At 68.2% G+C, this 27483-nt stretch overlaps 10 protein-coding genes across 10 annotated transcripts; 6 read left to right on the top strand and 4 right to left on the bottom strand.

Moving 5' to 3' along the window:
• Positions 1-3727: 3727 nt before the first annotated feature.
• Positions 3728-5948, top strand: RHOBADRAFT_38317 (uncharacterized protein; the record flags this gene model as incomplete). The annotated part of the gene is made up of 5 exons (XM_018413514.1): positions 3728-3817; positions 3902-3980; positions 4048-4183; positions 4279-4319; positions 5222-5948. A coding segment is annotated over exon 5 (540 nt), but the record flags the coding sequence as incomplete, so codon positions are not given.
• On the top strand, positions 3737-4319 carry RHOBADRAFT_16687 (uncharacterized protein; the record flags this gene model as incomplete). Its single annotated transcript, XM_018412331.1, has 3 exons — positions 3737-3817; positions 3902-3980; positions 4048-4319. Coding segments are annotated over 3 exons (432 nt in total), but the record flags the coding sequence as incomplete, so codon positions are not given.
• Positions 4963-5275, top strand: RHOBADRAFT_28857 (uncharacterized protein; the record flags this gene model as incomplete). Its single annotated transcript, XM_018412841.1, has 1 exon — positions 4963-5275. A coding segment is annotated over one exon (312 nt), but the record flags the coding sequence as incomplete, so codon positions are not given.
• A 124-nt stretch (positions 5949-6072) lies between the features above and the next one.
• Positions 6073-6929, top strand: RHOBADRAFT_66743 (uncharacterized protein). The gene has a single exon (XM_018419064.1). It carries the CDS (start codon positions 6311-6313, stop codon positions 6671-6673), a length of 363 nt encoding a protein of 120 aa, XP_018269757.1. The 5' UTR covers positions 6073-6310; the 3' UTR covers positions 6674-6929.
• A 956-nt stretch (positions 6930-7885) lies between these two features.
• On the top strand, positions 7886-10092 carry RHOBADRAFT_54900 (uncharacterized protein; the record flags this gene model as incomplete). Its single annotated transcript, XM_018417555.1, has 5 exons — positions 7886-7975; positions 8048-8074; positions 8129-8310; positions 8422-8501; positions 8597-10092. Coding segments are annotated over 5 exons (1544 nt in total), but the record flags the coding sequence as incomplete, so codon positions are not given.
• A 153-nt stretch (positions 10093-10245) lies between these two features.
• RHOBADRAFT_54901 (uncharacterized protein) lies at positions 10246-13381 on the bottom strand (the record flags this gene model as incomplete). Its single annotated transcript, XM_018417556.1, has 14 exons — positions 10246-10507; positions 10575-10766; positions 10830-10843; positions 10917-11087; positions 11144-11278; positions 11340-11396; positions 11463-11681; positions 11743-11841; positions 11901-12236; positions 12519-12576; positions 12630-12753; positions 12815-12887; positions 12952-13281; positions 13352-13381. The coding sequence occupies 14 exons, from the start codon at positions 13379-13381 to the stop codon at positions 10246-10248; spliced, it is 2100 nt and encodes a 699-aa protein (XP_018269759.1).
• A 769-nt stretch (positions 13382-14150) lies between these two features.
• Positions 14151-15615, bottom strand: RHOBADRAFT_16870 (uncharacterized protein; the record flags this gene model as incomplete). The annotated part of the gene is made up of 3 exons (XM_018412340.1): positions 14151-14339; positions 14411-14678; positions 14768-15615. Coding segments are annotated over 3 exons (1305 nt in total), but the record flags the coding sequence as incomplete, so codon positions are not given.
• Positions 15616-19288: 3673 nt separating this feature from the next.
• RHOBADRAFT_45670 (uncharacterized protein) lies at positions 19289-20861 on the top strand (the record flags this gene model as incomplete). Its single annotated transcript, XM_018414645.1, has 8 exons — positions 19289-19399; positions 19481-19665; positions 19780-19923; positions 19994-20090; positions 20188-20256; positions 20362-20550; positions 20645-20745; positions 20834-20861. The coding sequence occupies 8 exons, from the start codon at positions 19289-19291 to the stop codon at positions 20859-20861; spliced, it is 924 nt and encodes a 307-aa protein (XP_018269761.1).
• Positions 20862-21303: 442 nt separating this feature from the next.
• Positions 21304-23034, bottom strand: RHOBADRAFT_54904 (uncharacterized protein; the record flags this gene model as incomplete). Its single annotated transcript, XM_018417557.1, has 6 exons — positions 21304-21449; positions 21518-21623; positions 21713-22240; positions 22304-22518; positions 22581-22690; positions 22755-23034. The coding sequence occupies 6 exons, from the start codon at positions 23032-23034 to the stop codon at positions 21411-21413; spliced, it is 1278 nt and encodes a 425-aa protein (XP_018269762.1). The 3' UTR covers positions 21304-21410.
• A 191-nt stretch (positions 23035-23225) lies between these two features.
• RHOBADRAFT_54905 (uncharacterized protein) lies at positions 23226-26916 on the bottom strand. The gene is made up of 9 exons (XM_018417558.1): positions 26816-26916; positions 26343-26540; positions 25864-26277; positions 25710-25792; positions 24768-25620; positions 24501-24699; positions 24386-24430; positions 23542-24322; positions 23226-23462 (listed from the first exon to the last, which is right to left on the bottom strand). Exons 1-9 carry the CDS (start codon positions 26893-26895, stop codon positions 23254-23256), a joined length of 2862 nt encoding a protein of 953 aa, XP_018269763.1. The 5' UTR covers positions 26896-26916; the 3' UTR covers positions 23226-23253.
• Between the last annotated feature and the right edge of the window lie 567 nt (positions 26917-27483).

Here is a 27483-nt window from a genome sequence, read left to right on the forward strand (position 1 = left end):
GCACATCCAGCCTTAGTTTGACCTCGACCAGAACGACCTCTTCAAGGTGCGCTCGCGCCCTAATCGCCTCGTCCCCGAGCGTGACTGACAAGGTTGACAAGTCCGCAGCGCGATCTCGTCCTCGTCGGCTCCACCCTCGAGCACGCCTTCCTCCAGCGTCTCGTCTTCCATCCCGTGAGTGTCTCGAATCATAGGCGGGGGCGTTGCAGCGGCGACTGACCCCTGTCTCTTCGCCCTGCAGTCCGTCAAGCTCTCGTTCTTCTTCTTCGGCAAGCTCGCCTACCTCAAGCAGCTCGTCGCAGCCCATCACGTCGACCGCGACCACCTCATCGAGCAGTACCTCGGCTTCAACGAGCGTGTCGACGTCGCGCCCGTCGCAGACGCCGCCTGCACCTTCGTCGGTCCCGCAGACGTCCAGCTCGGCGGCGACTTTGCCCGGCCCCGTCTCGCCCTCCTCGGCGACGACGAGCTCGGCGACGACTAGCAGCTCTGCTGCGTCGACCACTGCGCCGTCATCCGGCCCGACGAGCGCGTCGCCTGGGTCGACCACGTCGGCCGGGTCCAGCAGCAGCTCGGCAGGTCCAGGTCGGCCGCCGTCTAGCTCGTCGACCGCCAGCAGCTCGTCAACTACCTCGCCGTCGAGCTCCACCTCGAGACCGCCCGCTTCGAGCTCGTCGACGAGTGCGTCGCTTGGGTCGACCACGTCGCAAGGCTCGACTCGGCCGCCGGCACCGTCGAGCAGCACGAGCACGAGCACCAGCATCGACACGACGACAACTACGACGACAACTGGACCGTCGACGACCTCAAGCAGGTGTGCTGGCTGTTCGCGCTTTGGCCTCCTTCCCGCCACGTCACTAACTCGTTGGCCGTGCAGCTCGCCCTCGACTACCACCACGAGCCGTACCATGTCGACGACGACGACGAGCAGTGGCGTGACTTTGCCGCCGATCGGGTCCGTTCTACGACTTGCGCTGCGGCGACTTGGTCCTGACCCTCTCTCGTCCCTCTCGCAGCCCCTCGACTACGTCCACCAGCCTGACCTCGGCTGCTCCGCTCCCGACTAGGTGCGTTCTCGCTCTCTTTCTCTCTCTGTCTCTCCATGATCGGGTCCTGACTGTCCTCGGCCCGCAGCTCGACCACGTCCGCCACCACCTCGAGCACCAGCTCTACTTCGGCCGTCAGCTGCATCTTCCTCAACCTGCCGCTCGGGTGCGTTCCTGAGTCGACGAGCACGGGCACGACGACGGCGAGCGCCTCTGCCGAACCGTGCGTCCTCTCCTTCTGTATCGCAACGAGCCGGCTCTGACCTTGTCTCCCCTCGCAGGTCCAGCACGTCGAGGTCGTCAAGCTCCACTGCCGCAGCCTCGAGCACCAGCTCATCGACGACCACGAGCGCGAGCGCAAGCCCGAGTGCGACCGTGCCGCCCATCGGGTGAGCAGCTCTTCCGTCCCTTCGCCCGCTCGGGCCCCGACTGACTCGCCGAGCCCAGCAGCCCTTCTACCTCGGCGCCCTCGACCACGTCTACTCGCCCGACATCCTCGTCGACATCCTCGAGCTCGGTGTCAAGCAGCACCACTCGATCGTCTGCCTCGTCCTCGAGCGCGACTCGTCCTCCGCCTTCTTCGACTGCGTCCACCTCGAGCGCCTCGACAACGACCCGCTCGACGTCCACCACGTCTTCGTCGTCGTCGACGAGCGGTGCCACGCTTCCGCCGATCGGGTGGGCACTCTCTCGCTCCTCGAGCCGGTCCTTCGACACATACACTGACTCGTCTGTCCGTCAACAGGCCATCTACGTCACCGACCCCAATCACAAGTACGGCTTCGACCTCGACGACGGTGTCTGCGACAGGAGGAAGCAGTGCCAGCTCGAGGTGCGTCCCACCTGCGCCGCGTCGAGCCCGCCCGGGCTCGCCCTGACCCTCCTCTGCGCCTCCAGTTCTGGCTCGAGTACCGCCACGTCGACAAACAGCACGACTCTCACTACCTCGAGCTCGACGACGCGCACGAGCAGCAGCGACGCGTCCACCTCGTGAGCTCCTTCGCCTCTCGCCGAACCTCGCCCGGTCGTTCTCTAACGTCCCTCGTCCCGCAGCGCTTCTTCCTCGTCGTCTTCTTCGTCCTCGTCGTCGCGCACGACGGCTCCTTCTTTCACGATCCCGCCGATCGGGTGCGTCCCTCTTTCGCAAATCTCGCGCACGGCCCGCCGTCCTGACCTCCTCCGGCAGCCCTTCTTCGCGTCCGACCAGCTCGCCGACGACTTCCACGACGAGTACAAGGTCTTCATCGAGCCTCGACACGACGACCAGCCAGTCGTCGACGTCGTCGAGCCAGAGCCAGACCTCGGGCACCCGCTCAACCTCGAGTACGGCTTCGACCACCACGAGGTCGAGCTCGTTGCCGTCATCCACGTCGAGCTCGGCCGCAAACAGCTCGTCGACGTCGAGCGCTCCATCGACGTCGAGCTCGAGCGTTTCGGCGAGCAGTCGCCCGACCTCGTCGTCGGCCACATCGGCGTCTGCCAGCAGCTCCAGCTCGAGAACCTCGACGTCAACCGCAAGCAGCTCGTCCTTCGAGTCGTCCTCTGCGTCGCGGTCGAGCAGCGCAACGTCGTCTGTCCCGGCTGCTTCGTCGCGAAGCCCCTCGTCGTCGGCACCGCCTCTTTCTTCGCCCGCCTCTTCCGCCCCGCCGACGACGACGACCGCGGCACCCGTGCCTACCGAGTGCGTCCCTCTCTCTCTCAATCTCGTCGACGGACCCCAAGATCACTCGAACTGACCCTCGGTCGGTCTCGTCGCCGCCCTCGCAGTTGATTCTCGCCTCGTGGCGCCCACCGTCTCTCGATCCTGGTTACCCTCTTCTCACCCGCCTTTACTTGTCCCCTCGCCGTCTGTGCAACTCTCATTATCTGCGCCTCTCCCTTCTGTCCGCGAGAGAGCGAGGGGAGGAAGCGCGCCTGCGCCAGAGAGAGACAGCACCGCCTTCGCGAAAGCGGACGTTCGAGCGGTGCGCTGCGGCGGACGTGGGCCCCTTCGCGGGCGAGAGGCAGGCGGACCGTTGAGCTGCACGCCGTGCGACTCAGGTGAGGAATGAGGAAGCGGGGTGCGTGCGTGCAGATCTGATCGAGGGACGGACGCCTCCTCGGCGAGAAGAGGGACGAGGCGACGACGAGGGGCGCGAACCTCGTCCGCCGCTCGGTCGCACACGCCGTGCAGAGTGCACCTCGTCTTCCGCCAGAGCAGCACCGCCAGCCCAGCTGCCCTCTCGCTCAGCAAGGCCGGTCCTTCGCCCGCCCGCCCACCCTCGTCCCTCCTCCGAGGGCTCGCCTCCCTCGTCGCGTCCGCCCAGCGCCGCCTCGCGCACCCGCCCGCCCGTCGACCACCCGAACGAGCCAGGACGACCTTTCGGCGCGTCCACGCCTCGAGCCCTGTCATGCCGCCCCGGAACAAGGCGAGCGGGACCGCCTCGTCGTCCTCGTCGCCCTCGACCCCGGCACCCGCGCGCAAGTGGACCCACGACGACGATGACGCCCTCACGGCCGCGCTCGAACACGGCGACGGCCAGCTCAGCTGGGCAGAGATCGCGTCCATGGCGTTCCCCGACGGCAAGTTCACCAAGACCGACTGCAACTCGGTGAGCTCCTCTTCCTCCTCGGCCTCTCGCCGCATGAGCGCTGCCGGGACGTCGCATTGACGCTTCGACTCGCAGCGATGGACCTCCCTGTCGCGACCCAAGACAATCAAGGGCTCGTGGACGGCCGCAGAGGACGCCAAACTGGTCGAGCTCGTCGACGAGTTCGGGTCCGAGAAGTGGGTGCGTAGTGCCGGTCCTCCTCGTCTTTCTCGAGCTGTGTGGCAGCTCGCTGACCTTCCCGTCGGTCCCCCTGTCGTGTTGCAGGTCATCATCTCGTCGCAGATGGGCTCGAGGTCGGGCAAGCAGTGTCGCGAGCGGTGGCACAACCACCTCAACCCGAACAGTCCGTCCCTCTTTCGCCAACGGTCCTCGAGGACGGTCTTACTGACGCCTGCCGCCCTTGTCCGCAGTCAAGAAGAGCGACTGGTCGCCCGAGGAGGACGCCCTCATCCGCGACCTGCACGCCAAGATTGGGCCTAGGTGGGCCGAGATGGCCAAGCACCTTCCCGGCAGGCCCGACAACTCGATCAAGAACTACTGGAACGCGTGCGTCCCCTCTCTCCTTCCCTCCCTTCCTCGCCGTCGGGGACCCGAGCGACCGAGTCGAGTCGACCCTGACCTTCCGATTCTCCCTTGCGCAGCCGACAAGCTCGCGAGAAGCGCGACCGGTCCAAGAGCATGAGCCAGGCGTCCATGGCGGCCGGCGCCGACAAGGTCAAGGCGGCCAAGGCCCGGGCGGCGGCGGCGGCGTCGGCAGCACTCGAAGCGGCCGCCTCTCGACAACCCGTCACGCCGGCGCCCGCCATGAGCCGGTCCTCGTCGTCGGCGTCGCTCAACAACGCGCGCTTTACGCCGTACGCCCGCTCGTCGCCGATGAGCAAGAGCCGGAGCGAGTCGGTGTCGTCGCTCGGCGCCTTCTCGTCGGTCAGGTCGTCGACCTCGATCGAGACGCTCGCGTCGTCGCCGTCGTCGCAGATTTCGGCGTTTACGCAGACGCACCCTGGACGGAGCCAGTCCATGGTGGGCATCGCGGGCTCGGCCGCACCGCACGCTCGCCGCATCTCGCAACACGTCTTCCCGCAAGAGCAGCTCGGCGCTCTCGCCGCCGCCACCGTCAACGGCGACGACTCGGAGGTCCTCGCCGCTCCCCGACCGCCCTTCTTCCCGTCGCACGGCACGAGTCGGTCTATCGGCACGCCCGACCGGTTCCGCCGCCCGCACGCCAACTCGTCCCCTCCCGCTCCGTCCGGCCTGTATACCTACGCCTCTCCGCCAGCCGAGCTCCCGACGCCGCCACCTCAATTCGTCCAGACGGTGCAGCAGCAGCAGCATGTCGACAGCACGGGCCCGTGGGGCGGCAACGTCGTCGCGCAGGGCTCGGGCCTCGAGCTATCGGACAACGGGCAGCCCGCCCTCTCGCGCCTGTACACCGACAGCGACTTTTCGCACGACTCGAGTGCGGCCTCGCCGTACGACGACTATTCCTCGGCGCCGTCGAGCGCGTTCTACTCGGCGCCAGGGCCCGACTCGCGCTTCGCCTCGCCGACCGACGACGCCGACCCGATGCAGCACGCCTTCTTCGGCGCCGGCCCGCTCTCGTTCGACCCGTCGGCGCAGCACGTCGCGTTCGAGACGGGCCAAGCAGGCGTCGCCGGCCCGTACATCCATCCGGCGCACCTGACGACGCTGGACGAGACGTTCGCCTACTCGGCGTCGCAGGACTCGACGCCGCTCGTCGGCAGCAGCAGCGGCGGGTTTGACCCGTACTCGATGTTCGACTCGTCGCAGGGCGTCGACGATGGGTCGTGCACGCCGGGCAGTGCGCCGTCGAGCGTCGCGGCGAGCCCGCACGAGAGCACGATGGGCGTCACGGTCGACACGGTGACGGGGCTCGTCTACTCGGCGGGCCCGTCGACGGCCGGGTCGCACAGCGAGGTGCACCCGTCGTTCGGCGCGTTCGGCTCGGCGGCGGCGGGCGGTGGCGGCGACGGTGGGCCCGAGACCGCCTACCTGGGCTCGAGCGCGACGAGCGCCGGGCTCAGCCAGCAGTCGAGCTTTGCGCCGGCCGACGACGGCGTCTACGCGTTCGACCCGTCGCTCGGCTCTGCGCCGACGCCGATGGAGGGCACGGCGGCGCGTCCGAGCCTCGCACGGCAGCACACGGCGCCCGCCGCGTTCGCCTTCCCGCCGCCACGTCAGCCCCTCGTCGCCGCACCGATGCGCCGCCCGATGCCTCTCCAGCTCCCTTCCTCGTCATCCTCGTCGTCCCTCGGCTCGCGCTCGTCGCACAGCCATCGCCACACGCCGTCCCTCCCCAACGCTGCGACGCCGACGCACCTCTCGTTCGGCCCCGACCAGACGACGCCGATCGCCGCGAGCCTCAAGGGCTCGCTCCCGCCGAGCGCGAGCTTTCCCGGCCGCCAAGCCGGGCACGGCCACTCGCTGTCGAGCTCGCTGTCGGGCTCGCTCTCGGGCAGCCTCAGCGCGTCGTCGCTCCTGTCGGGCTCGACCGCGTCGTCGTCCTCGCGCACGGTGCACGGCCACGGTGGCGGTAGCCAGCACGCGCACACGCGGCACCGCAGCCTGTCGCGTGCGACGCCGTACGGCGGCGTCGGCGCGCTGCGAGCGAGCACCGGGTCCGGCGCAGGAGGCGCCCTCGCCGCGCCGTTCGACATGGCCGCCGCGTCGTCGACGGCAGCAGCGCCTGCTCTCAGCCGGTCGGGCTCGCGCGCCGGACTCGCGAGCGAGCCGATGAGCAAGGTGTACTCGTCGCCGCTGAGCGAGATTGCCGGGCGGTGGGAGGGCCTGTCGCTCACGTCGCCGTCGTCGGGCGGCGGTGCGGCGCCGTGGCTCGCGAGGAGCGGGAGCATGGGTGAGCAGGGCGGGCTCGCCGCGTTGATCGCCGAGGAGGCTCGCGCCGCGGCGGGAGGAGGGGGAGGAGGGGGAGGAGGAGCAGCGCCGCCCGTCTCGCTCGCGCACCCGACGACGGGCCTCATGCGCGTCGACGAGAACGGGCGCGCCTCGCTGCCGCTTTAAGCGTGCTTGCGGTCCCTCCCTCTCCCCCCCTCTTCGCTCGACGAGGGCGCGCCGCCGGCGGCGCGCACAGACACTTCCTCTCGCTCTCCCTCTTTCCCTCGACGTCGTCTCTCTTGCTCAGACTCTCTCGCCATCTGTTATCTCTCGTCGCATCCTCTCTCCCTATCTCTCTCTCTCTCCTTGCCTTTATTTGTGTAGCGCACCGCCACGACCGGCACGAGCTGCTGCATTTCCAGCCCGGTCTCGTCGCCCTTGTCTTCCTGCCCGACGTCCTCTCCGCCGGCCTCGCGAAGCTCCTGAGAGTCTCGAGAGCGCACGAGGGCGACCCTTGGGCCACTGCCGCACAGCTCGGCGCGCGAGCCTCGTCCTCGGACGATGCGTCGCACGCGGCAGGCGCGCACGCCCGGCGACTCGCGCAACCTTGCCACCCACGGCTGAGAGTGGCGGAGCCTTCTTCGGCAGCGGGGGGAAGAGCGCGGAGAGAAGCAAGTCCGAGGAACAGGCCTAGGTCGATCGACGAGCAGTGTGCGGAGAGCGGAGTGCGGAGGAGGAGGAGCAGGAAAAGCTGCGAGGGACGGCTCGCTCTCGCGTGGCGACTTCTGCACGCAGCTCGCACGATCCTCGTCGTCGTTGCAAGCTCGAGACTGGACGCCGCACGAGAGCAGGGAGGAGCGAGGGTCCGTGCGCCACGAGGCGGGCCAAGCGGCGCGGTGCGACTGCGCGCAGCTGCCGGCTCGGCGTGGTGTTTGTGGGCAAGTCGAAGCGGGGAACGAGGCTAAAGGCGGGGTCGACACGCGGGAGAGACGGGGGAGGTGGCCGGACGACGAAACGCGAGTGCGTCGTCGAAAGAGGAGGAGAGAGGGAGGGAACGAAGCGAGAGCAGCTCGAGGGAGGGAGAGCAGTGTCGACGTCGAGGAGAGGAGGGATCGCTGCTGCTCGCCGAGGCGCACTTGCGCGTGGCAGTGAAGCGCGCAAGTCGTGGTTCTGGACTCAGAGATTGGTCCGAAGGCGGAGAGGGTCGCCTCGTCCTCCTCGCTCTCGCTGTCCCCCCCTCCCTCGTCCTCGACCACAGCTCCTGCCGCGCCAATGTCGGCTTGAACCCCTCGTCCACCTACACACCAACCTCGACACCCACCGACCCAGCAGCCCCGACCCCTCGCCGTCTCGGCAGAGCCACCCTCTCGGCTCCGCCCCCTCCCACCCCCGAGCATACAATGTCACACGCCCCACGAGCGCACAGCGCCAACAACTCGACTGCCGTCACGCTCCACTTCAAGGAGCGAGGCTCGCGCACCCCTTTGTGTGCGTCCCGCGCTCTCTCTCCCTCTGTCGTAGCCACCCTCCCCTCGCTGACCCGCGTGCGCCTCCCTGCAGACCGCCCTGCCGCACTGCGACGCAATGGTGCGCCCCTCGCTCTCTCTCAGCCACGACCAGAGCTAACTCGCACCCCTGCAGGTTCCGTCACGCGCGAGATGTACGCCCACCCGTCGCCGCCGCTGTCGCCCTCCGTCGCCGCAACCGAGGCCAAGTCGTCGTCGTGGCTCTCGTCGCTCGTGTCGCCCACCGTCGACGCCCCCAAGCAGCACCTCGACGTGTCGTGCGTCCGCGGTCGCATGCTCCCGAGGAGCCAGTGGAAGGTGCGTTGTCGTCGTCGCCGGCCCCATGTCCGAGGACCGGCTCGCCGCCCGTCTCGGAGGTCTCACTTGTCTCGCGCGGAACCTGACCCTCGCCCTCTCCCTCTCACGCAGCGCGACGACGAGACCGACCAGTGCGCCGACCCCGACTGCTCGCAGCGGTTCGACCTGCTGAACCGGCGGCACCACTGCCGGTGAGCAACCCCGCCCCCCCTCTCCTCGCTCGCGTGGCTGCCCACCTCTCGTCGAGCCATTCAGTTCCTGACTCTCGCCCTCGTCCGTCCTGCAGCACCTGCGGCGACATCTTCTGCGCGTCGCACTCGTCGCGCTCGACCTTCCTGTGGCCGTCCGGCGGCGACGATGCCGCGCCGGCCTGGACGCCTCGCGGCACCCCTCGCGCGACGCCCCGCTCGTCGGCCGTCGACCTGCCGTCGCTCGCCTACTCGGTGTCGCCCTCGGCGTCGGCCATCTCGTGCGCGTCGAGCAACAACTCGTCGTCGACCGCCTCGTCGTCGACCCCGACCTCGTCCCCGCCGAGCAGCCTCCCGTCGCTCATGCCCCTCTCGGCTCGCGTCTGCGACCGGTGCTACTTCTCGGTGCCGGACCCGTCGGGCGCGACGACGCCGCTCCTCACGCCCCCGGTACCCGGCGGCGGCGCGCCCATCAACCCGTGGTCGTTCGCCGACTCGCTCTCGCGCCCCATGACGCTCCGCCACCCGCACTCGCGCGCCTCGTCGGCCTCGCGCGCGTCGTCGCCCGCCCACTCGCCGCCCGGCGCGAGCGAGCGCTCGGGCAGCGCGACGAGGGGCGCCCAAGCGCGCTCGCGCCAGGGCAGCGCCACGTCGGGCTCGTCGTCGACGGCGCCCTCGTCGTCCGAGTACTCGACGCCGTCGACGAGCGTCGAGCGCCTCCCGGCCGCGCCCGGCTCGTCGTCGAGCGCCGGCACCTCGCCCGAGGAGCTCTGCATGGCCCAGGCCGCCCTGCAGCGCCGCCGCAAGAACTCGCTCTCGCTCGCGTCGCGACGAGCGGCGAGCGCCTCGCGCGGTGTGGCGCCGCCCTCGAGCGCCCTGAGCGGCGCCGCCGGCGCAGGAGCGGGCGCGTCTGGCCTGCGCGCGTCGAGCGTCCCGCCGAGGCGGCAGGGCTCGAGCGCAAACCTCGCCGCGCCGCTGCCGCCGTCCTCGCAGCAGGCGTACCGGGCCCAGCAGGCGTCGGCCTCGGCGTCGAGGCACAAGCCGCACGCCGAGGAGGACGAGAGCGACGCGTCGACTGAGGTCGAGGACGACGCGCCGCGAGCGGCCGACTTTGCGCCGTTTGGGCCTCCTCGTGCGGGCGCGGGGAGCGACGACGACGAGAGCGACGACGATGATGACGAGCGGCACAACGAGACGATCCGCGAGCGCAGGAGGATGCAGCAGGAGTACGGCAGCGTCGGCATGTCGTGGGCGACGTTTTGAGAAGGCGGCGCATCGTCCTTCTCCCCTTCCCTCTCTCACTCTCTCTTTCCCTCCTGCCTTAATCCTTGTCGTGCCACCTCGTCTGTGTCTCCCTCGTCCGTCGTCATCGTCACATAGACCTTAGTCCCCGCCTGTCTTTCCCCTTGTCGTCCTCGTCTACATATTCCTCGCCCCCCTTTCCTACTTCCCCTCGCGCCTCTCCCTGTGTGTGCACCCCTTCTCTCGCGACTCTTCTACGGCCTCTCTAGACGCTGTCTCTCTTCCCTTGGGTACATCTCTCTCTCTCTCCTCGTGATTGTCTGCCGAATACTGCTCGCGTCGTCTCATTCTCTCTCTTCCTTTGCCGCCGAGAGGCTCGAGAGCTCAAAGGAGGAGAACGAGTGATAGGATTACGTCGACGGGCGAGAGAAGATCTAGGACAAAGGACCAAGAGACGAGACGGCAAACGAGTGAACGAGGGAGAGAGAGAGCCTCGGCTGGAGGCTCAGGCGACGGCGTCGACGCGGCGAGGCTGCTCGCGGTGTCGCCGGACGAGGCGGTGGCGACGACCAGGTTGCGCCGAGGTGAACGAGGCCGGCGGGAGCCGAGGAGAGGACCACAGCGCGACGACGCCGCCAAGGTCGTCTGTCGGAGCGGGATCCGGCGCAGGCGCAGGCGCCGACGACGACGAGGCCTGCTCGTCGGCGGTGTCCGAGGCGCTCGACGTGCTGGACGTCGTCGTTGAGGTCGACGCCGAGGGCGACGTGCTGTGGCTGCACGAGAGCAAAGTCAGAACGTGTTCGTCGAGAGGGACCGTGCGCCAAAGGGACGCACCTGCCGGTCGCTGTGCTCGTCACACTGTCGCCGTCTGCCGCACTCGAGTTCGAGCTTGATGTGGTAGACGTCGCGGTCGTCGTGATAGGCTCGTCGGGCTCAGTCGAGGTCGAGGAACGCGGCGTTGATGCGCTCGAGGTGCGGCTGGCGGTCGTGAACGACACGCCCTCGGTCGTGCTCGACGGCGTAGTACTGTATAGAGACGCAAAGGTAAGGCTCCGGTCCACGATGGTAGGCGAGAGAAAGAGGGCGCACCTCGTCGAAGCGGACTCGGTGGAGGAAGAAGAACGCGAGGAGGCGCTCTCCTCGATCGAGGTGCTGCGCGTTGCCGTTTCCTCAGACGAAGAAGCCGGAGAAGAAGTCGCTGTGGTGCCCTGGGACGAGGTCGCAGTCGTGGAAGTGTCGCTCGCGGTCGTGGAGGACGCCTCGCTGGACGAAGGGAAGGACGAGGAGGAGGTCGCGGTCGGCGGACCGATGGGCGGGAAAGTGAGGTCGCCCGAGGTTGTCGCAGTACTGCGTAGAAGGCGAATGAGAGAGGGCGACGACTGGAAAGAGTGAGGAAGACGCACCTCGTCGTCTCGCTCTCGGACGAGCTGCTCGATCGAGTGGCGGTCGACAACGTCGTCGGGTCGAACAGGCCGCACCCGCCAACGATGACCGGCAGGCTTGGGATGCAGGTAGGCGATGCGGTGGCGCTGGTCGTGCTGCAGAGGGGACGGCAAGTTCAGTGTCGGGCCAGGGATGAGAAGGTCGACGAGGACGCACCTTGACGTCTGCTCGCTCGTGCTCGACGGCTCCCTCGTCCTCGACGATCCGGTCGTACTCGGCTCGGCGAGAGTCGACGTCTCAGCGCAGCCGCCGAGGAAGGGCGGCAAGCCCGGGATGCACGCCTCGGTCGTCGTCGGGAGCGCTTGAGAGGAAGACGATGTCGAGGCCGGCGTCGTCGACGACGACGCAGATCTGCTCGACGACGCAGAAGTCGACGAGCCCGCCGTGGACGTCGTCTCGCCGATGCCGCAGCCGCCGAGGAAGAGCGGCAGTCCAGGGATGCAGGATGCGGTCGGCGTCGTCGAGACGGCCGTCGAGGTGGACGAGCTTGGAGCGCTTCTGCAAGGTCAAAGTGTCAGACCGCGGTGCTCGAGGTACAGAAGTAGATGAGGGGACGGACGAGGAAGGGCTGCTCGTCGTGACTGGGTCTGTCGCCGTCGAGGAAGGTGCTCGAGAAGGCGACAGCGTGAACGACGGGAAGCCGGCCGACTCGCTCGTTCTGCACGGTACACTTCGAGTCAGTCACTGAAAGACCCATCGAGGAAAGCTGGGACGCACGATCGAGTGGCGGAGCTGCTTGAGCTTCCGCTCGAGGACGGGACCTGGGTCGAGCTGGTGCTGCTCGACGGCAGCGACGGCGCAAAAGTGCTGGTCGATGCCGCCGTCGTCGTACTGCTGCGGGTCGTAGGAGCGACTGGCGGCGTCGTACTGGCGGACGATGGCGACGGCGTGGTGCTGCTGCTCGGCGGAGGAAGCGCCGGCGAGCTGCTCGAGGTCGACGATGCGGACGAGCTGCTGCTGCTCGCGCTCGACGGCGGAAGACGTGTGGGCGTACTGGTCGTCGAGCTCGTCGATGGCGCGATGCTGCTCGTCGTAGCCGGCGGAGCTGCGGTGCTGATTGGCGGAATGACTGTCAAGCTGCTGGACGAGCTCGGCGGCCGCAGCGTGCTGCTACTCGAGGTCTCGGCGGCGGCAGAGGAGGCCGATGATGAAGAGGGGATCGGCGTGGAGGTGGGAGAGGTGGAAGGGGGAGGTGTGGTGGGTCGAGAGCTCGAGGACGAGGGGGGTTGGGCGACCGTGGACGAGGTTGAGCGGGTCGTCGACGAAACGAGCGTCGATCTGGGGTCGTCTGGATCTCAGTCTCTGTCACTTGTACACAGGGGAAGAGCGACGCACGAGCTGGTGGATCTCTCGCTCGACGCGATGGTGGTCGACGAACTTGATGACCTGGATGCTCGAGGGTCAGTGCGCGCCTTTTGCCCTGAAAGAAGAGGCATCGGGACGCACCTCGTCGCAATCGGTGGGCTCGCCGAGGTAGAAGTTGCTGTCGCGGGCGCTGACGTCGACGTTGCCGGCCTGACGACGGTCAAGTCGTCAAAGACGGTGCGGTACACGGTCGCGGCGCCGAGTTCTGCAGCAGTCAAATCGTCAGACCGGCTCCTCATAGGGGACGAGATAGAGAAAGGACGCACCTCCTTGCAATGTGCGCGTCACGAACGCGTTTGCGCCGGCGACGAACCGAGTGACCGTCGCGACGATGACCTCCTGCCCGTCGACCGTGACCGTCTCGGAGGCCCTGCTGAACCGCTCCCGCCGAGGTCGCGGACACCGTGATGATGGGCAGGGTGACGACTTGCTGGACGGTCGACACGTCGCCGTTGTCGAGCGTGCGGTACGACGAGCGGGTGACGATCGAGGCCGTGCGCGTCTGGATGAAGGTCGTGACGCCGTCGACGACCGTCGTGTAGCCGAGAGCGTGGTCGTCGGCGCGGTACTTCTTGTCGTTGTCGCGAGTGCTGACGACCGCGGCGGGAACGATGGCGACGATGAGGACGGCGAGGAGGGCGAGGAGGAGAACCGCCTTCATGCCGCGTGTGAGGCGGAGGCCGGTGCTTGACGGAGCGGTAGTCGTGGCATAGCGACGCTCTGTGCCCGGGGTCTGTGTGCGAGAGGTGAGGGTCAGGTCGAACGCGGCGGGCTGGCAGAGAGGCAGAGGAAAGCGGACGCACCCAGGAGCGGGACACTCCGCTGGTCGACATGGCCGCGGCGTCTGGTTGAGACGAGTGTGGGTGGCGTCGAGCCGTTCGAGGTGCAAGCTGGCGAGTCCCAGGCCAAGAGCGAGAGCGCCAGCATGGACGAGAGCGACGAGACGGTGCGAGCGATGAGACGCTCGCGGACGCGCGGACAGGAGGCCCGGCGTACGCTTGACCGAGCGTACGAGCCGCTGGCCGGGGTGGGAGCTCTGATCGAGCCAACGCGGTCGGAGGTGAGCCGGCCCCGCGGCAGCAGCCGGCCTCGCGAGCTGATGAGGCGGCGGGGAGGGGAAGGGCCAGCTGCGCTCCGAGGCTGCCAGCGAGTGCCGTACGAGGCGCTCAGCCTAGGCATTAGGCTGCTCTGGGCCTGCGCGCGCTACGCGAGCGGCCACAGGCGATGTCGATAGAGCGTAGAGTTCGTCGCCGCCGTCAGCCTCCGAGTCGAGCAAGTCGGGCGTGCGGCTGTCCAGCGGCCGCCGCTTGCCAGTCTTTCGTGGCCATGCTTTCAAGAGGCTGGGAAGAACCGCTCGCTCGCTGCAGACCTTGGCTGGAAAAGAGGTGCGACTGCACGAGAGGACGAAGGCCCGGCGCAAGAACTGCGGCGCGAGGGCTAAGGGGAATGCTACAGCTATAGATAGACGGGAGGAGAGAGTACTGCAGCCCCTGAAGTACAACGGGGAACGTCCATGCGATGGAAGAGAGAGAGAGGGAAAGAGGGGAAAGAGGGAGGGAGAGGAGGAGGAGGGAAAGAGGTCGTCGCTCGGCGAGCGGACGGTCACGATTCGTCCTCGGGGATGTGGAACGTCGAGGCGAACATGGCCTCGTCCGAGAGGTGGGTCGCGACCGTGTCGTAGACGTGGAGGAGAAGTTGCGGGAAGCGGGTCGTAAAGTACGAGAGGAAGCCGGCCGGGAGGTCGCCGAGCGCCTTGCGGACCGACTCGGGCAAGTCCTGGTAGTGGTGCTTCTGTAGGGTGCGTAAGAGAAACATCAGTGAGGAAGATGGCAGGAGGCGAGGGGGAGATGACGGCGACGCACCTTGTTGCGCAGGACCCGCAGCAAGTCGCGCACGCTCGCGCCGTCGTACTTGCGATACTTGCCGAGATTGTCGAGGAACGTGCGGTCGAGCGCCTTCTGCCAGTCGTCGCCGACGATCTCGTGCGAGCGATGCTCGAGCGTGAGGAGCGTCGGCTCGGGCGGGTCGCGCGTCATGATCTCGAACCGGTCGGACGCGTCGCAGATGAAGAGGAGGCGCTTCTGAGCGTTCCAGAAGAAGGGGTGGAGGAGGACGAGGTCGGCGGACGGGCTGCGAGAGAGAGAGAGAGTGGAAGAGGGTCAGGGAGGCACCTCGGGTAGGAGGACGAGGCCCGAGGGGAAAGAGGAAGAGGGACGCACCGTTCTCGAGGGTCGGTCGCGACCATGCGCAGGATGAGGTCCTGCACCTCGACAGCCTCCTCGCCGAGCCCATCGAGGCGGTCGAGGCTCGCCTTGCCGTTGAGGATGTTCATCTCGCGCTCGTACCGGCCGCCGAACGGGTGCTCGCCGCGCGTCAGGACGTAGTAGAAGATGCACCCGAGCGAGAAGATGTCGATCGAGCGCGTGAGGCGCATGCTCGGGTCGGTCGACGTGAGGCCGGCCAAAGTCGTCGACGAGCCGCCCGAGCCGACGCTCGCCGATGGCGTTGCCGCGCCGGACGAGTTGACGCCCTCGTTCGGGTCGACGAGCCCGCGCAGGACCTCGGGCGCACGATACCCGAACGAGCCCGCGGCGTGGTTGAACGTCTGCTGGAACGACGACTCGTCGACGTCGAGCTTCTTGCACAGGCCAAAGTCCGAGATGAGCATGCGCAGGCCCGGCTGGCCGCGCTTGGCCGTCGAGACGAGGATGTTCTGCGGCTTGATGTCGCGGTGCACGATCTTGAGCGAGTGCAGGTGCCGCAGGCCCGACGTGATCTGGCGCAGGGCCCGCTTCGGGTCGAGCTGGACGACGAGGTCGGGGAACGCGAGCGGCTGGTCGACGAGGTCGAACAGCGACGCCGGACACAGCTCGAGGGCGATGTACAGGAACGTGTCGCGCTGCTCCTTGCAGAAGTACCGGATGACGTGCGGGTGGTCGTCGGCGTCCTGGAGCAGGTTGACCTCGTGCGCCGCGATCGTGACAAAGTCCTTGAGGAGGCGCTTGACGGCGACGGCACGACCCTGGAACTCGCCTCGTAGAACGACGGTGCCGTGCGACCCATAACCTGAGGGGAGAAGGCGAGTAGAGTCAGTCTCGGGGCCGGTCGGGGCAGGAAGAGGAGGAGTCGAGGGGGACGCACCGAGGATCGTCTCGCTCACAGCCAGGCCGCCCACCACCTGCGGGTCGAGTGGCGCGCTCCGTACCGCCGCCTCGCTCGACACCTCGACTGCCGCCGTGCTCGAGGGTGCGCTCGCGCCGACCACCTCGCCGTCGACCCCTCGTCCCTGCGCATCCGCCTGCGCGCCCAGCGCGTCGTCGTCCCTCGTCTCGCGCTCGCTGAGCGTGATGCCCTCCAACAGCTCCTTGTCCCCTCCCGGCGCGCCGAGCTCGTCGTCGAGCCCGAGGCCCGTGACCCCTCCTGCTCCTCCTGCCGCCGCGCCCTCCTTGGGCTTCTTCTTCTTGGCGCCGCGCCGGCGCCGGTTGCGCTTGCGCTGCGGCGTCCCGGACCCGGTGCCGCCGGCGCCGTCCGACTCGGCGCCGTCGTCGAGCGGCGTGATAGCGCCCGAGGCGAGCGTCGGCGACGAGAACGACACCTCGGGCGACGACGAGTCGCCGTCGTCGAGCGCTATGGGCGCACCGAGGAAGGTGGGCTCGTCGAGGGCGGAAGGAGGGAGGGGTGGAAGGTCCTTGGACAGGGTGAGGGAAGAAGAAAGGGCCGACGAGGAGGACACCGACGACGCTCGCCCGCGCCCGCCCGCCGCTCCCGCCGAGCCGCTCGCCACCGCACCGCCCTGCTGCGCGAACGACGCGCCCGTCGGCGTCGGCGGCGTCGACGGCGAGCGCTTCCTCGCGCCGCTCGCCCTGGCCGCCCCGCTCGGCGCCTTCTTGAGCGCCGCGAGTGGGCGCGCCGCGCCGCCGCGCACGTCCTCCTCGTCAGGCGGCGTCCCAGGCAGCTCGTCCTCCTCCGTCTCGGTGCTCGCCCGCCTGGCGCGTCCCTTCTTGGCGGCGGCGGCGAGTCGGACCTTGGGGCCGGCGCCTGCGCCGCCCTGCTGCCCCTGCTTGAGCCGGCCCCACGCCCATGCGGCGAGCACGAGGAGCGCGACGCCGAACGTGAGGCGCGCCGTGCTCGCGCCGCTCGCCTCGCCGAGCCCTCGGAGCGGGCGTACGACGCCCGACTTGTACAGCGACGCGAGCAGGGTCGACGAGCCGGGCTGGTGCGGCGAGCGGCGGTTCGGGGTCGGGACGGTGAGGTCGTCGTCGAGAGGAAGGGAGGGCGAGGTCGATACGGGCTCGGCGGTGGAGGAGGAGGGTCCGTCGAGGAGGAGCGGCTCGGACGGGGTGGCCGGGTCGATCGTCGCGTCGAGCGCGATGGGCGATACGGGCGGCGGGTTGCGCAACTTGTGCCGGCCAATGAGGCAGTCGACGCCGTGGCACGGCTCGCGAGCGGGCGGGAGCGGCGCGTCCGCCTCGCCGTCGTCCTGCGAGACGCCGTCGCCATCGTCCTCGAGCCCATCGCCGCCGAGTCCTGCGCGCGCCACCTCGGCGACCTGCGCAAAGGGTACGAGCGGGAACCGGTCCCGGCTCATGGCGAACAGCTCGCCCTCGCCGCTCATGGCGCCGCCTCGCGGCCCTCCTCCCAAGGGCGCGCCGATGCGGCCGACGAACGTCGCCGCCGGCTCCTGCTGCAGGACGGCAAAGTCGAGCGGGAGGTCGTCGACAAGGAGAGGGTGCGGCTGCTCGAGCATGATGGGCGAGGTCGGCGCGGACGACGAGGACGAGGTGGACGGGAGGGGCACGACGACGTCAAAGACGCTGACGACGGGCGCCTCGAAGTTGATCGACCAGTGGTATCCCGGTGCGCCGGCGCGGAAGCAGACGAGGGAGCCGTCGTGCATGGGCTGGAGGTAGAGCGAGTCGGGCGTGCGGGTCCAGGTCGACTGGGACGGGTAGTTGGGCGAGGCCGGGGCGTGAGGAAGGGCCGACGACGAGTAGGTCGTGTACGACAGCGTCTGGAGAGGGAGGGCAGACGTCGTGTCGTAGATCGAGAGGTGGTACTCTGCAGAACGGCCGAGGTGCGAGTCAGGACGACGTCGAGAGAGGGAGAGAGAGAGGGGGGGAGAGCGGAACGCACCGGTGCGCGCCATGTACAGCAAGTCGTGCGGTCGCTGATCGATGTCCTCCTCGTAGTCCTTCTCGACGGCGCGACCGCCGGTCATGAGCTCGTCGGCGTCGTCCCACTCGCACCAGCCGGCGTTGCTGCCGAACACGCCGACGAGCCGGCCCGTCTTGAGGTCGACGCCGACGAACTTGGTGTTCTTGCTCGCCGAGAACATGCGGCTCGCGTCGCCCGGGAACCGGAACGGCGACAGGGCGACGAGCTCCTGCATCGACAACGGGAGCTTGTCGAGGCCGCCGGTCGAGCGCGAGTAGACGTAGATGTCGCCGGCGCCGGTCGGCTCAATGATGTACGTCTCGTCGTCCTCGACTGCAGCGTCGTCTGCATCGCCGACATCGACGCCCGTCTCGTTCGGCGCCGCCGCCGAGCCGCCCCTCGTCGCCGCTGCCCCACCTCGGCGCCGGCGACCCTGGCTCTGCACGAGCGGGCCGTGGATGGCGTCGCCCGCGCTCGACCGGCGCGCGTCCCTCGCCCCTCGTGCGCCGCCGCCGACGCCGCCGAGCGCGATACCGCCGTCGTCGTGCAGGGTCCAGACCCACTGGCCCGTGTCGCGCTTGAGGGCGTGCACCTGGCCGTCGACCGTGACGGTGAGGACGAGGTGCGACAGGCGGAACCCGGCGTCGCCGTCTTGATCGTCGGGTTGCGGGTCGAGGTGGTGCGGGATCTGGACGGCTGGCGGTGGGGCGTTGAAGCGAACAGAGCGGATCGCCTCGGGGAGCGGGTGCTGGGGCCGGTCGGTCGGGCGCAGGTGGGCAGGGAGGGGTGCCGGTGCTCGTGCTGAGCGCTGTGTGGCGAGTGCAGCTGGTTCTGGTGCGGCGTGGGCGCGCGAGGTGACCGAGGCGAGGACCGAGATGAGGAGGACGAGGAGCGCTCGTGCTCGTGCTGGGGGCGAGGGCATGGCGAGGGCGGCGCGGGTGGTGCGGCCAGGCGAGAGCTGCAGTCTCGCCTGAGTGGGTCGTGCTGCTGTGCTTGTCGCTGCTCGAGGGGTTGAGGGTCGTGTGAGGGAAAGGCGGGCGGCCGGGAGAGCTGCCGCGAACAAGAGCTGCATCGCTTCTTCCACTCTCGCCTCTGCGTGGTCTGCTGTAGCCCGGAAGCAGCTCAGGGAGCTTTCGTACGCTGCTTGAGCCGACCAGTGCACAGCCGGGCGAGAGCCGGATCCGCGTCTCGCACTTGTCGGCGGCGCGCGCTCGAGCCTCGCCGCTCACCTCGCTTCCTCGTTCTACGGCTCAAGTAGCTTGCGCAAAGGCGTCCTTTTCGCACGGTCGCCAAAGGCGGAACCAGGTGATCGAGGATCTGCCCTTCAGGCTTCCCCGCGTCGACCGACGCCATCGTCGCAGCGCGCGAGCGCGGCCGACGACGCACTCGAGCCTCAACCTCGCTCCTCGTCGCTCGCTCGGCCCGACGACGCTTGGCTCTGCTCTCCACCCTCTCAGCAAGTCCACACGCTGGCCTCGCTCTCTCGCTCTCTCTTCACTCGCCAGCTCGTCACCGCACCAGCTCGCCTCGTCTCGACTCGCCGCACCTCGCCGTTCACCCACACCTTCCACTCGACTACTTTCATCATGGGTTCTGACGCCGACGTTCACACGGCGTACAAGAAGAACTTTGCGCCCAAGAAGTTCGAGCAGAACCTCCCCGGCTCGGACGCCGACATGGAGCCGCTCGCCGAGCACGTCCGTCCACCTCTTTCTCTTTCTGTTTCTACCCTGCGCTCCTCTCGAGCGACGCCGGCTGACACGAGAACCCGTCCGCAGACCAAGATCGAGCGCTGGCACCGCGGCGAGCCCCGCCTCGAGGAGTACGTCGGCTCGAACAAGCTCCAGGGCAAGAAGGCCATCATTACCGGCGGCGACTCGGGCATTGGCCGCACCGTCGCTGCGTTCTTCGCTCGCGAGGGCGCCGACGTCACGATCAACTACCTCGAGTCGGAGGAGAAGGAGTGCGTCCGCCTCTTTTCCCTCGCCTCGGCGCGTCGGGTCCTCCTTCACGACGGCCCTTCCCGCGCCTGAATGTTGCAGGACAGGCACGTACTGACACGACGACTCTCGCGCAGCGCCCAGATGACCAAAAAGCTCGTCGAGGAGGCCGGCCAGAAGTGCCTCCTCTTCCCGGGCGACCTCAAGTTCCACGAGACGCGCGAGAAGCTCGTCGCCGCTCACCTCAAGGAGTTCAAGGACCTCGACATCCTCGTCAACAAGTGCGTCGAGCATGTTCCTCGAGCGGTCCCAGAGGTTCGCAAGCCGTCACTGACACTTTGCCGCACTCAGCGCCTCGCAGCAGATCCAGTGCCCCGACCTCGCCGACATCGACATGAAGAACGTGTCCGAGACTTTCGAGACCAACATCGTCGCCATGATTGGCCTTGTGAGTAGCGCCTTTCCCCAGTCACAGGGCGACATCCACGCCGTTGTTGGCGACCTTCTCAAATCGCGTTTGACCTTCTCTCGGTCCCTCTTTGCAGGCCAAGGTCGCGCTCCCGTACCTCAAGCGCGGCGATGTCATCATCAACACGACGTCGGTCACGGCCTACGTTCGTCCCGTTCGCCTGCCGTCCCACGTCTCGGCGCCGCCACTGACCCGTCGTCCTCCCTCTCGTCCTTTTCTCCTCCCCCTCACTCCTCTCCCCCTCTTGCAGAAGGGATCAGCCGCTATGCTGGACTACGCCTCCAGTAAAGGCGCCATCGCCACATTTACGCGTGCGCTCGCCGTCCAGCAGCTCGAGAAGGGCATCCGCGTCGTCGCCGTTGCGCCCGGCCCGGTCTACACGCCGCTCCAGCCGGCTTCGCGCCCTGCCGAGCAGATGGAGGGCTGGTCGGTCGGCTCGGTACGTCCTCGCTCGCTCCCTGCCGTCGTCGTCGCTATCGACGACGCCGCCGTCGTCGAACCTCCCGCACTGACCCTCCTTTTCTCTCGGGCAGTCCTCGCTCATCCACGGTCGGGTCGGCCAGCCCGCCGAGCTCGGCGAGTCGTATGTGTACCTCGCCACGTCGAACCTGTCGACCGGCACCATCGTCCACCCGTACGTCGGCCTCTTCCCTTTTCCCTTCCCTTGGGCCTCCTTCGAGTCTCGCACTGACACCCTGCACCCTGCACGTTCCCGACAACAGCAACAGTGGGCAGTACCAGATTCCCTGAATGAATCACGTCTCGCAGCGTCGCCGTACATAGCCTGGAACCCACGCTTGAGATCTCGCCGTCCCTCGAGTCGCCCGGAAAGCTCTCAGCCTCTTCTCGTCCGTTGGCAGCCCGTGTCTCTGCCTCTCTCGGCTCGCGAGAGTGTCCGAAAGCTCTCGCCGAGCAGACGTGCCCCGTCGAGAGCGGCGACTGGCCTCGAGAAAGCGTGTGCGTCGAGGCGGTCCGAGCGGCGGAGCGGCAGAGGTGCTGCGCACGGACGCTCGACGTACTCTGCGCGCCCAGCACTCGTGCGAGCTGAGTGACAGTCGCCTCGAGAAGTCTGTAATACAGCCACGTCTCGAACAGCGCCGTGGAGAAAGGTCGGCCGACGAGGAAAGCGACCTTGAGAAGGTCGCTTGCGAAGGTCGCTCTCTTTCTCTCAAAGCTGGGTCTCTCTCGTGGCAGCAGAGGATGCGACTCGGAATAGAGAGGTTGGCAGTCGAAGAAAAGGGAGGAAGTACGAAAGGTCTGGCCACAGGGCCAAAGGACGACCCGCTGCTCGGCTCGCGCTCAGACAAACTGCTCGGGCGGGAAGGCCTGCGGGAAGGCCTGCGGGAGAACGAGGAGGTGAGCACCATGGCTGCAGAAGCTCGAAGGAAGCGGAACGAGCGACGTACGAGGCGGTGGATGCTGTGGAACGCTTGGGCAAAAAGGCCCTCGACTTGTCGCTCGCGGCTCGCTCGCGCCTCGCCGGCCGGGGCGTCGCGGATCGACGGCCAGTACCTGTAGAAATGGGACGACGGCGAGTGAGCAACACCCTGGGTCCAGCTCTGAGGAAAGGGAAGGGAGAGAAAGAGTGGACGAGGACGCACGGTGCGAGGACCTCGACGCACTGCTTGGCGCACGCCGTTCGACTCGCCGTCGCGCCGAACCTCCGGATGAGCCAGTCGCGGAAGACATCGTGGTGTCCGACAAGCGCGCCGGCGAAGGACGGCGATGGCGGGGCAAAGAGCTCCTCGGCAAAGGCGCCGAACCCGGCGAGCTGGCACGACAGGAGCTCGCTGCTGTACATAGGGCTCCCCGTCGCGGCATTCACCATGGCGGTGAAGGCCTGGACCTCGTACATCACCATGCAGTTCAACGCGGCGACGGCAACCACGGCCGGGTTGTGCGCGGTGTACAGCGGCGAGAGGCGGTCGTCGGCGCTCCACATGCGCACGAGCTGGTACGCGAGGTCGACGTGAGCTGGTGCGGCGCGAAGCTTGACGTAGTTGTCCGGGCTCTGGACGGCGTGGGCGAGAGGGCCCGACGGCGGGATGAGGAACTCGACAACGTGCATGGCGCCGAGCGGAATGCCCGGGTGCGGCCGCAGGACGAGGCGGTGGTGGACGAGCGGCAAGCTGCGCGCATGAGAGTCAGTACCAAGACGCGTAGAAGGAAGAGGCAGGAGAGGAGCGACGGACCTCCAGGAGGATGTGGCTGGCGGCTGCGGGAAGGCTGCCCGGTTGGGGAACTGCTGCGGCCCGTGGTAGCGAGGAACGAGGAGCTGACCGAGTCGGTGAGGCGGAAGGTGCTGCGGGTCGTAGCGCTCGAAGCTGCTATAGATGGCGTCGCCGACGACGTCCTCGAACCCTTGCAGCGACAGGCGCGACGGCAGCTCGACGATGAACTCGATGGGCTGCGTGCGTGCGAGTGCGTCAGTAAACTTTGAGACAGTAGAGAGCTGAAAGGAGGACGCACCTGAAGGTGCGCCGGAAGGCCGACGGCGACCAGCGCCTCGTCGACAAGCTCGTGCAGGTCCCAGACGGCGATCCTGGCGGCGGATGCACGAACGACGGCGCCAACCGAACCTGTATGTACACTCGTGTCAGTACTCGCCTCGAGACAGGGAGAGGGCGAGAGCGAGGGACGCACCGAGGGCAAAGAGAGCGATGTTGGCGTGGTGCGGCGGCATTTCGAGAGCTTTGCGGTGCTGGGACGCTCGTTGCACAAAGTCGATCGTCGCCTTCTGAAAGACGCAGGCTGCTGCCACTTGACCCGCACCGCCTTCGCTCGTGACGAGCTCGGGGCTCTCGACGACGGCGGCGTCGACTCGATGGCGACCGAAGTGCGGCGGCGGTGGCGGCGGCGGCGGCAGCTGCCCAGCGCGAGCGCCTGGCCAGAACGGGTCGTGCTCGTCGTCCAAGTGCGGCATGAGGACGCGAACGAGGAAGGAGCGGCCGGGAGGAGAGGAAATCGGTCGACAGTCGTCGTTCGGAAACGCCGACCGCGGAGGTTCCGCGGTCTGTCCGAGGAGCAGCCCGAGCACCGGCGAGCGAGAAGCAGAGACAGGAGATGACGAGGCACGAGCGCGAGCGCGATCGCAGAAGCCGCGGCAAAGCCGCACAGAGGAAAGCGCGAGTCGTCGTTGCGCTCAGGCCGCCTCGCCCGTGTACCCGCTCCACGGCTGTCCCTCGGCGCCGCCCGAACCCGCAGGCGCACCCGCTCCTCCAGCCGCTCCAGGCAGGCCCATGGCCGTCCACTCGAGCCCGGGCAGGAGCGCGCCGTCGGTCGCGCCGCCGGCGAGGCCGAGCCCAAAGTCGTCGTTGAACGCGTGCGAGCCGATGCCTGGCTGTGTCGAGTCTGTGCCCGAATGAAGAGTGAGCAGCTGATCTTTCAAAGGAGGAGAAAGGAGAGGCAAAAGAGCGAAAAGGCCACGCACAAAAGTCGTCGAGGAACGGGTTGACCTCCGAGAGCAACGACGCCATGGCCTGCGCCGCATCGCCCTTCCTCCCTGCTCCCGCCGCGAGCGCCGTCGCCTCGGCCGGCGTCGTTACGGGCCGTCCCGTGCTGTACTGCGACGGCGCCGTCGGGGCCGAGACCGGCGCAGGCAGTGCGCCCGAGGAAGACGACGACGCCGCCGCCGACGTCGCGACGGACAGGTCGGGCATGACGAACGAGCCGTCCTGCATGCGGAGCGGGCCCGAGAACGAGCCCGACGGCGTGTTGCTGTCCCACAGCCACGAGTCGAACGACGAGACGGGCGGGCGAGGTGGTGGCGGCGGCATGCTCGACGAGCCCGACGGGTCGGCGAAAGGTGAGGGAAGGCGCATGCCGGGCGTCGACGACGAAGAAGAGGGGAAGGTCGACGGGCGGGCGAGGGTGGAGGACGGGTTCGTGACGATGTGCGAGAGGGAGCTGGGCGAGTGGAGGGGAGGGATGACGGGCGAGCGCCGGTGCCCGCCTGAGTTGGACACCGGCGAGGGCGCGCCGTGCGCCTGCGGGCTCGCAGCGCTCAAGCCGACGCGCAGGATGACGTCGACGAGGAGGGCGTGGCGGCGAGCCGGGTGGTCCGGGTTGGGCGAGATGCCCGTGAGGAAGGCGGCGCCGAGCTCGAGCAGGCACGGGAGCTTCTGCCCGGTCGCAAGAGGTTGCGGCGTGTCGAGGTCGCAGCCCGCCTCGTAGTCGGCTTGGCGCGTCTCGATGTCGCACGTGATGAGGCCCTGCAGGCGAGCACCGAGTCAGTCTATGCGCACGAGGAGGGAAGGGGAGGCGAGGGGACGGACCGCCGACGCCATGCGGACGAGGAACAGGAGCGAGTAGACGAATGCCTGCAGGAGTCGAAGAGAGGGAGTCAGCAAGAGGCGGCGAGGGGTGGAGCGAGGAGAAGATGGGACGCACGATGCAGGTCATCGTGTCGAGCGCCGTCTTAAAGTCCTCGGTGATGCGCGGGTCGAGGTTGAGCGGCGCCCGGAAGCCCTTGGTCGGTGGTGGCCACTTGGACTCGCGCATGAGGCTGTTGCCCGCCGTCGCCTCGGTCGAGACGATGAAAATGGCCGTCTCGGCGGCCTGAGCGGCCCGATGCAGGTGCTGCCAGTCACTGTGGACGCACAGAAGATCGTGAGCTCGTGCTCGTCTTGAGACGAGCAAGAGAGAGAGAGGACGCACTCGGTCGTCAATCTTGGCCGACCCTCCTTGCCGTGCTCGAGCTCCTTCTTGCGCTCGAGGTCCCACCGCGTGAAGACGGCGCCGTTGACGGCGAGGATGACGAACTGGGCCGACGTCTGGACGACCGTGTACGCGAGCGGGTCGCCTCGCGTCTGCATCTCGGCGAGGAGCGGCGCCCAGTGGGCCCGCCACGCGTCGAGCTCGGCGTTGATGCGGTTCAGGTTCTCGAGGCGGTACCGCACCGGGTTGCTCGTCGCCGCCATCGACGTCGGGAGCGTGACGATGCTGTACAGCTCGAGGATCGACGCGCGGCGCACGTCGGTCGGGTCGGCGGCGAACGCGGCAAAGCGGCGAGTGATGCGGAGCGCGCTCGTCGGGTCGGTCCACGTGAGGCGCCCGCTCTGCAGCGACCCGAGCGCGTCGGCGCCGACGACGGTGCACCACAGGCGGAACTCGGCGAGGGCGCGCTTGCGCTCGTCCTGCGTCGCCTGCTCGAAGTTGTCGAGGACCCGGGTGAGGAGGGTCGGCGACTGCGGGACCGAGATGAAGGTGGCCGCTCGCTGGATGAGCGAGTGGAGCATGAGGGACGACAGGGCGTTGATCTTGCTCGCGTGGACGATGCGGGACGACGACTTGAGGCCGCGGTGGGCGTAGGCGGCCGTCTGAATCGGCTTGTAATACAGCAGGAGGAGGATGGCGCGAACGAGGTCGCGCGTGAACATGACCGGGTCGGGCGCGAGAATGTGGGCGACGAGGAGCTCGTGCACGATCGAGTTGAGCCCGTCGTAGACCTCGCGAGCGCGAGGGCTCGTCGACGTGTTGTAGTAGTTGGTGACGAGGAGGATGACGTGAACTGTGTGCGGCAGGGTCGTCAGTCATCGTCTCATAAGAAGCCGTGTGTAACTGTCGCCCAGGGAAAAGGGGAAGAGAGGGAGGACTCACACAGGAACGGCGCCTTCTCGCGAACGACGAGGGGCGACCTCCTTTCGACGACAGGGATCCAGGGCTGTATCCGCTGCACGTAGCTGCGCTCGTTCCGATGTCAAAATGTGCTCGAGTGGCTGTCGCAGAGACGAGCAAGAGAGAGAGGACGCACAAGTTGAAGGCGATCTGGACGTCCTCGAACGAGACGAGCGCGCGAGCGAACGCGTCGGGCCGGTTGCTCCTCGGCTCGTTCTTGGCCCTCCACTCGAGCTCCTCGAGGTCGTAGTTGTTGTCGGCCTCGCCGGCGAGCAGCCCTCCCGCCGGCTCGTCCTCGTCCATGCCGTGCTCGCCCTCCTCGCGGCTCATCTGCTCCATGGTCGAGACGAGGACCTGCAGCGGATTGGTGTCGGCCGGAAGCTCGACCGACTCGGGTCGTGCAGGTGTCGAGGCGGCGGACGCGTGAGGTAGGTCGAAGGTTGGCGGGGCGAAGGAGGATGAGGACGGGTCGACGGGGCGCAAGCCGGCGCGGCGGTCCGCCTCGAGGCCGGCCTCGATCGACGTGAGGCGAGCGCTCAGCTCACGTAATCTGCGATTGGCGAGGGGCGTCACGACTGAGGGACAAGGGGGAGAGGGAGCGAGAGTTGGACGCACGCTGCAGCGACGTCCTCGTTTCCTCCTGCGCTCGCGGCGGGCGCGCCGACTGCGCTCGTCGACGCCGCCGGGCCGTTGGCGACGCTCGGCTGCACTCGTACGGCGGTTCGAGGCACCTGGCCGTCCGGGTACTCGCACGAGATCGAGTAGAGCTCGCAGCGGCGGCAAGGGTGTCGAGTCGCGCCGTCGCACTTCTGCCTGTCGCGGGGAGATGCACGGCATGGTCAGCTCGTGTCCTGTCGAGAGCTACTCGACACGCTGCGCTATGCCCAGCTGCGCTCGTGCTCGTCGCCCATCTCGCCCCCACTCGTCTCGCGGGTTCGAGGTGCCCACTCGCCGCCGACATGCGCCAAGGGACCGGCTGCACGTCCTGCGGCTCCACCATGGCTCTGAATCGTCTGCCCTGCCACCCGGAGCCGCCCGTCGCGCCCTCGAAGGAGGCCAAACATGCCGAGGAGATGCGAGGGGCTCACTTGGTCGAGCTGCAGGCGATGCAGGCCTGGCGTTTGCGCCCGGGTCGCGTCTTGCCCGTGGCGGGCTGGATGTCGCCCATGCGGCTCGCTCGAGCGGTCGAGCAGAGCAGAGCGGGTGTGGAGTGAGGCGAGGAAGCGCCGAGCCGGGGAAGCCCGATCGCGCAAGTCGACAACACAGTCGACCACGGCTCGTGGACAGGGTCGACTAGTACTGTGATGCTTGCAAAGCCTCTTTGTGCCTCCTCGTGTCCAGCAGAACGCGCCGCAAAGAGGCGACTCAGTCGTCGCTACTCGCCGGCGAGGCTGTCGTCCTCTCTCCCTCCGCGACGACGACGCCAAGCACCGCTGCACGCTGCTGTCCAGCTCCCGAGAGCGCTTCGGCAGGCGGCCGTGCCCGCAGCACAAAGGCCCGCCGGCTCCGACGGCTTCCCTGCACTCTTGCGTCTTGTCGGCTCCTCTCGCGTGCTCGCTGTCGACATCGCCACGAAGGGGGCGACCTTGTGGAGGCGCATGGCCGACACGCTCCTCTGCTCAAGCTTCTCTACCGCCACGCTCCAGCCATGCCCGTCGCTACCGAGACCCTGTCCCGCACGCTCGACTCGCTCTCGCTCAAGGGCAAGGCGACGGCGACCAACGGCACCTCGTCCGCCAAGTCGCTCTTCAACGGC

Source organism: Rhodotorula graminis (assembly GCF_001329695.1).
Source record: "Rhodotorula graminis WP1 unplaced genomic scaffold RHOBAscaffold_10, whole genome shotgun sequence".
NCBI lineage: Eukaryota > Fungi > Basidiomycota > Microbotryomycetes > Sporidiobolales > Sporidiobolaceae > Rhodotorula > Rhodotorula graminis.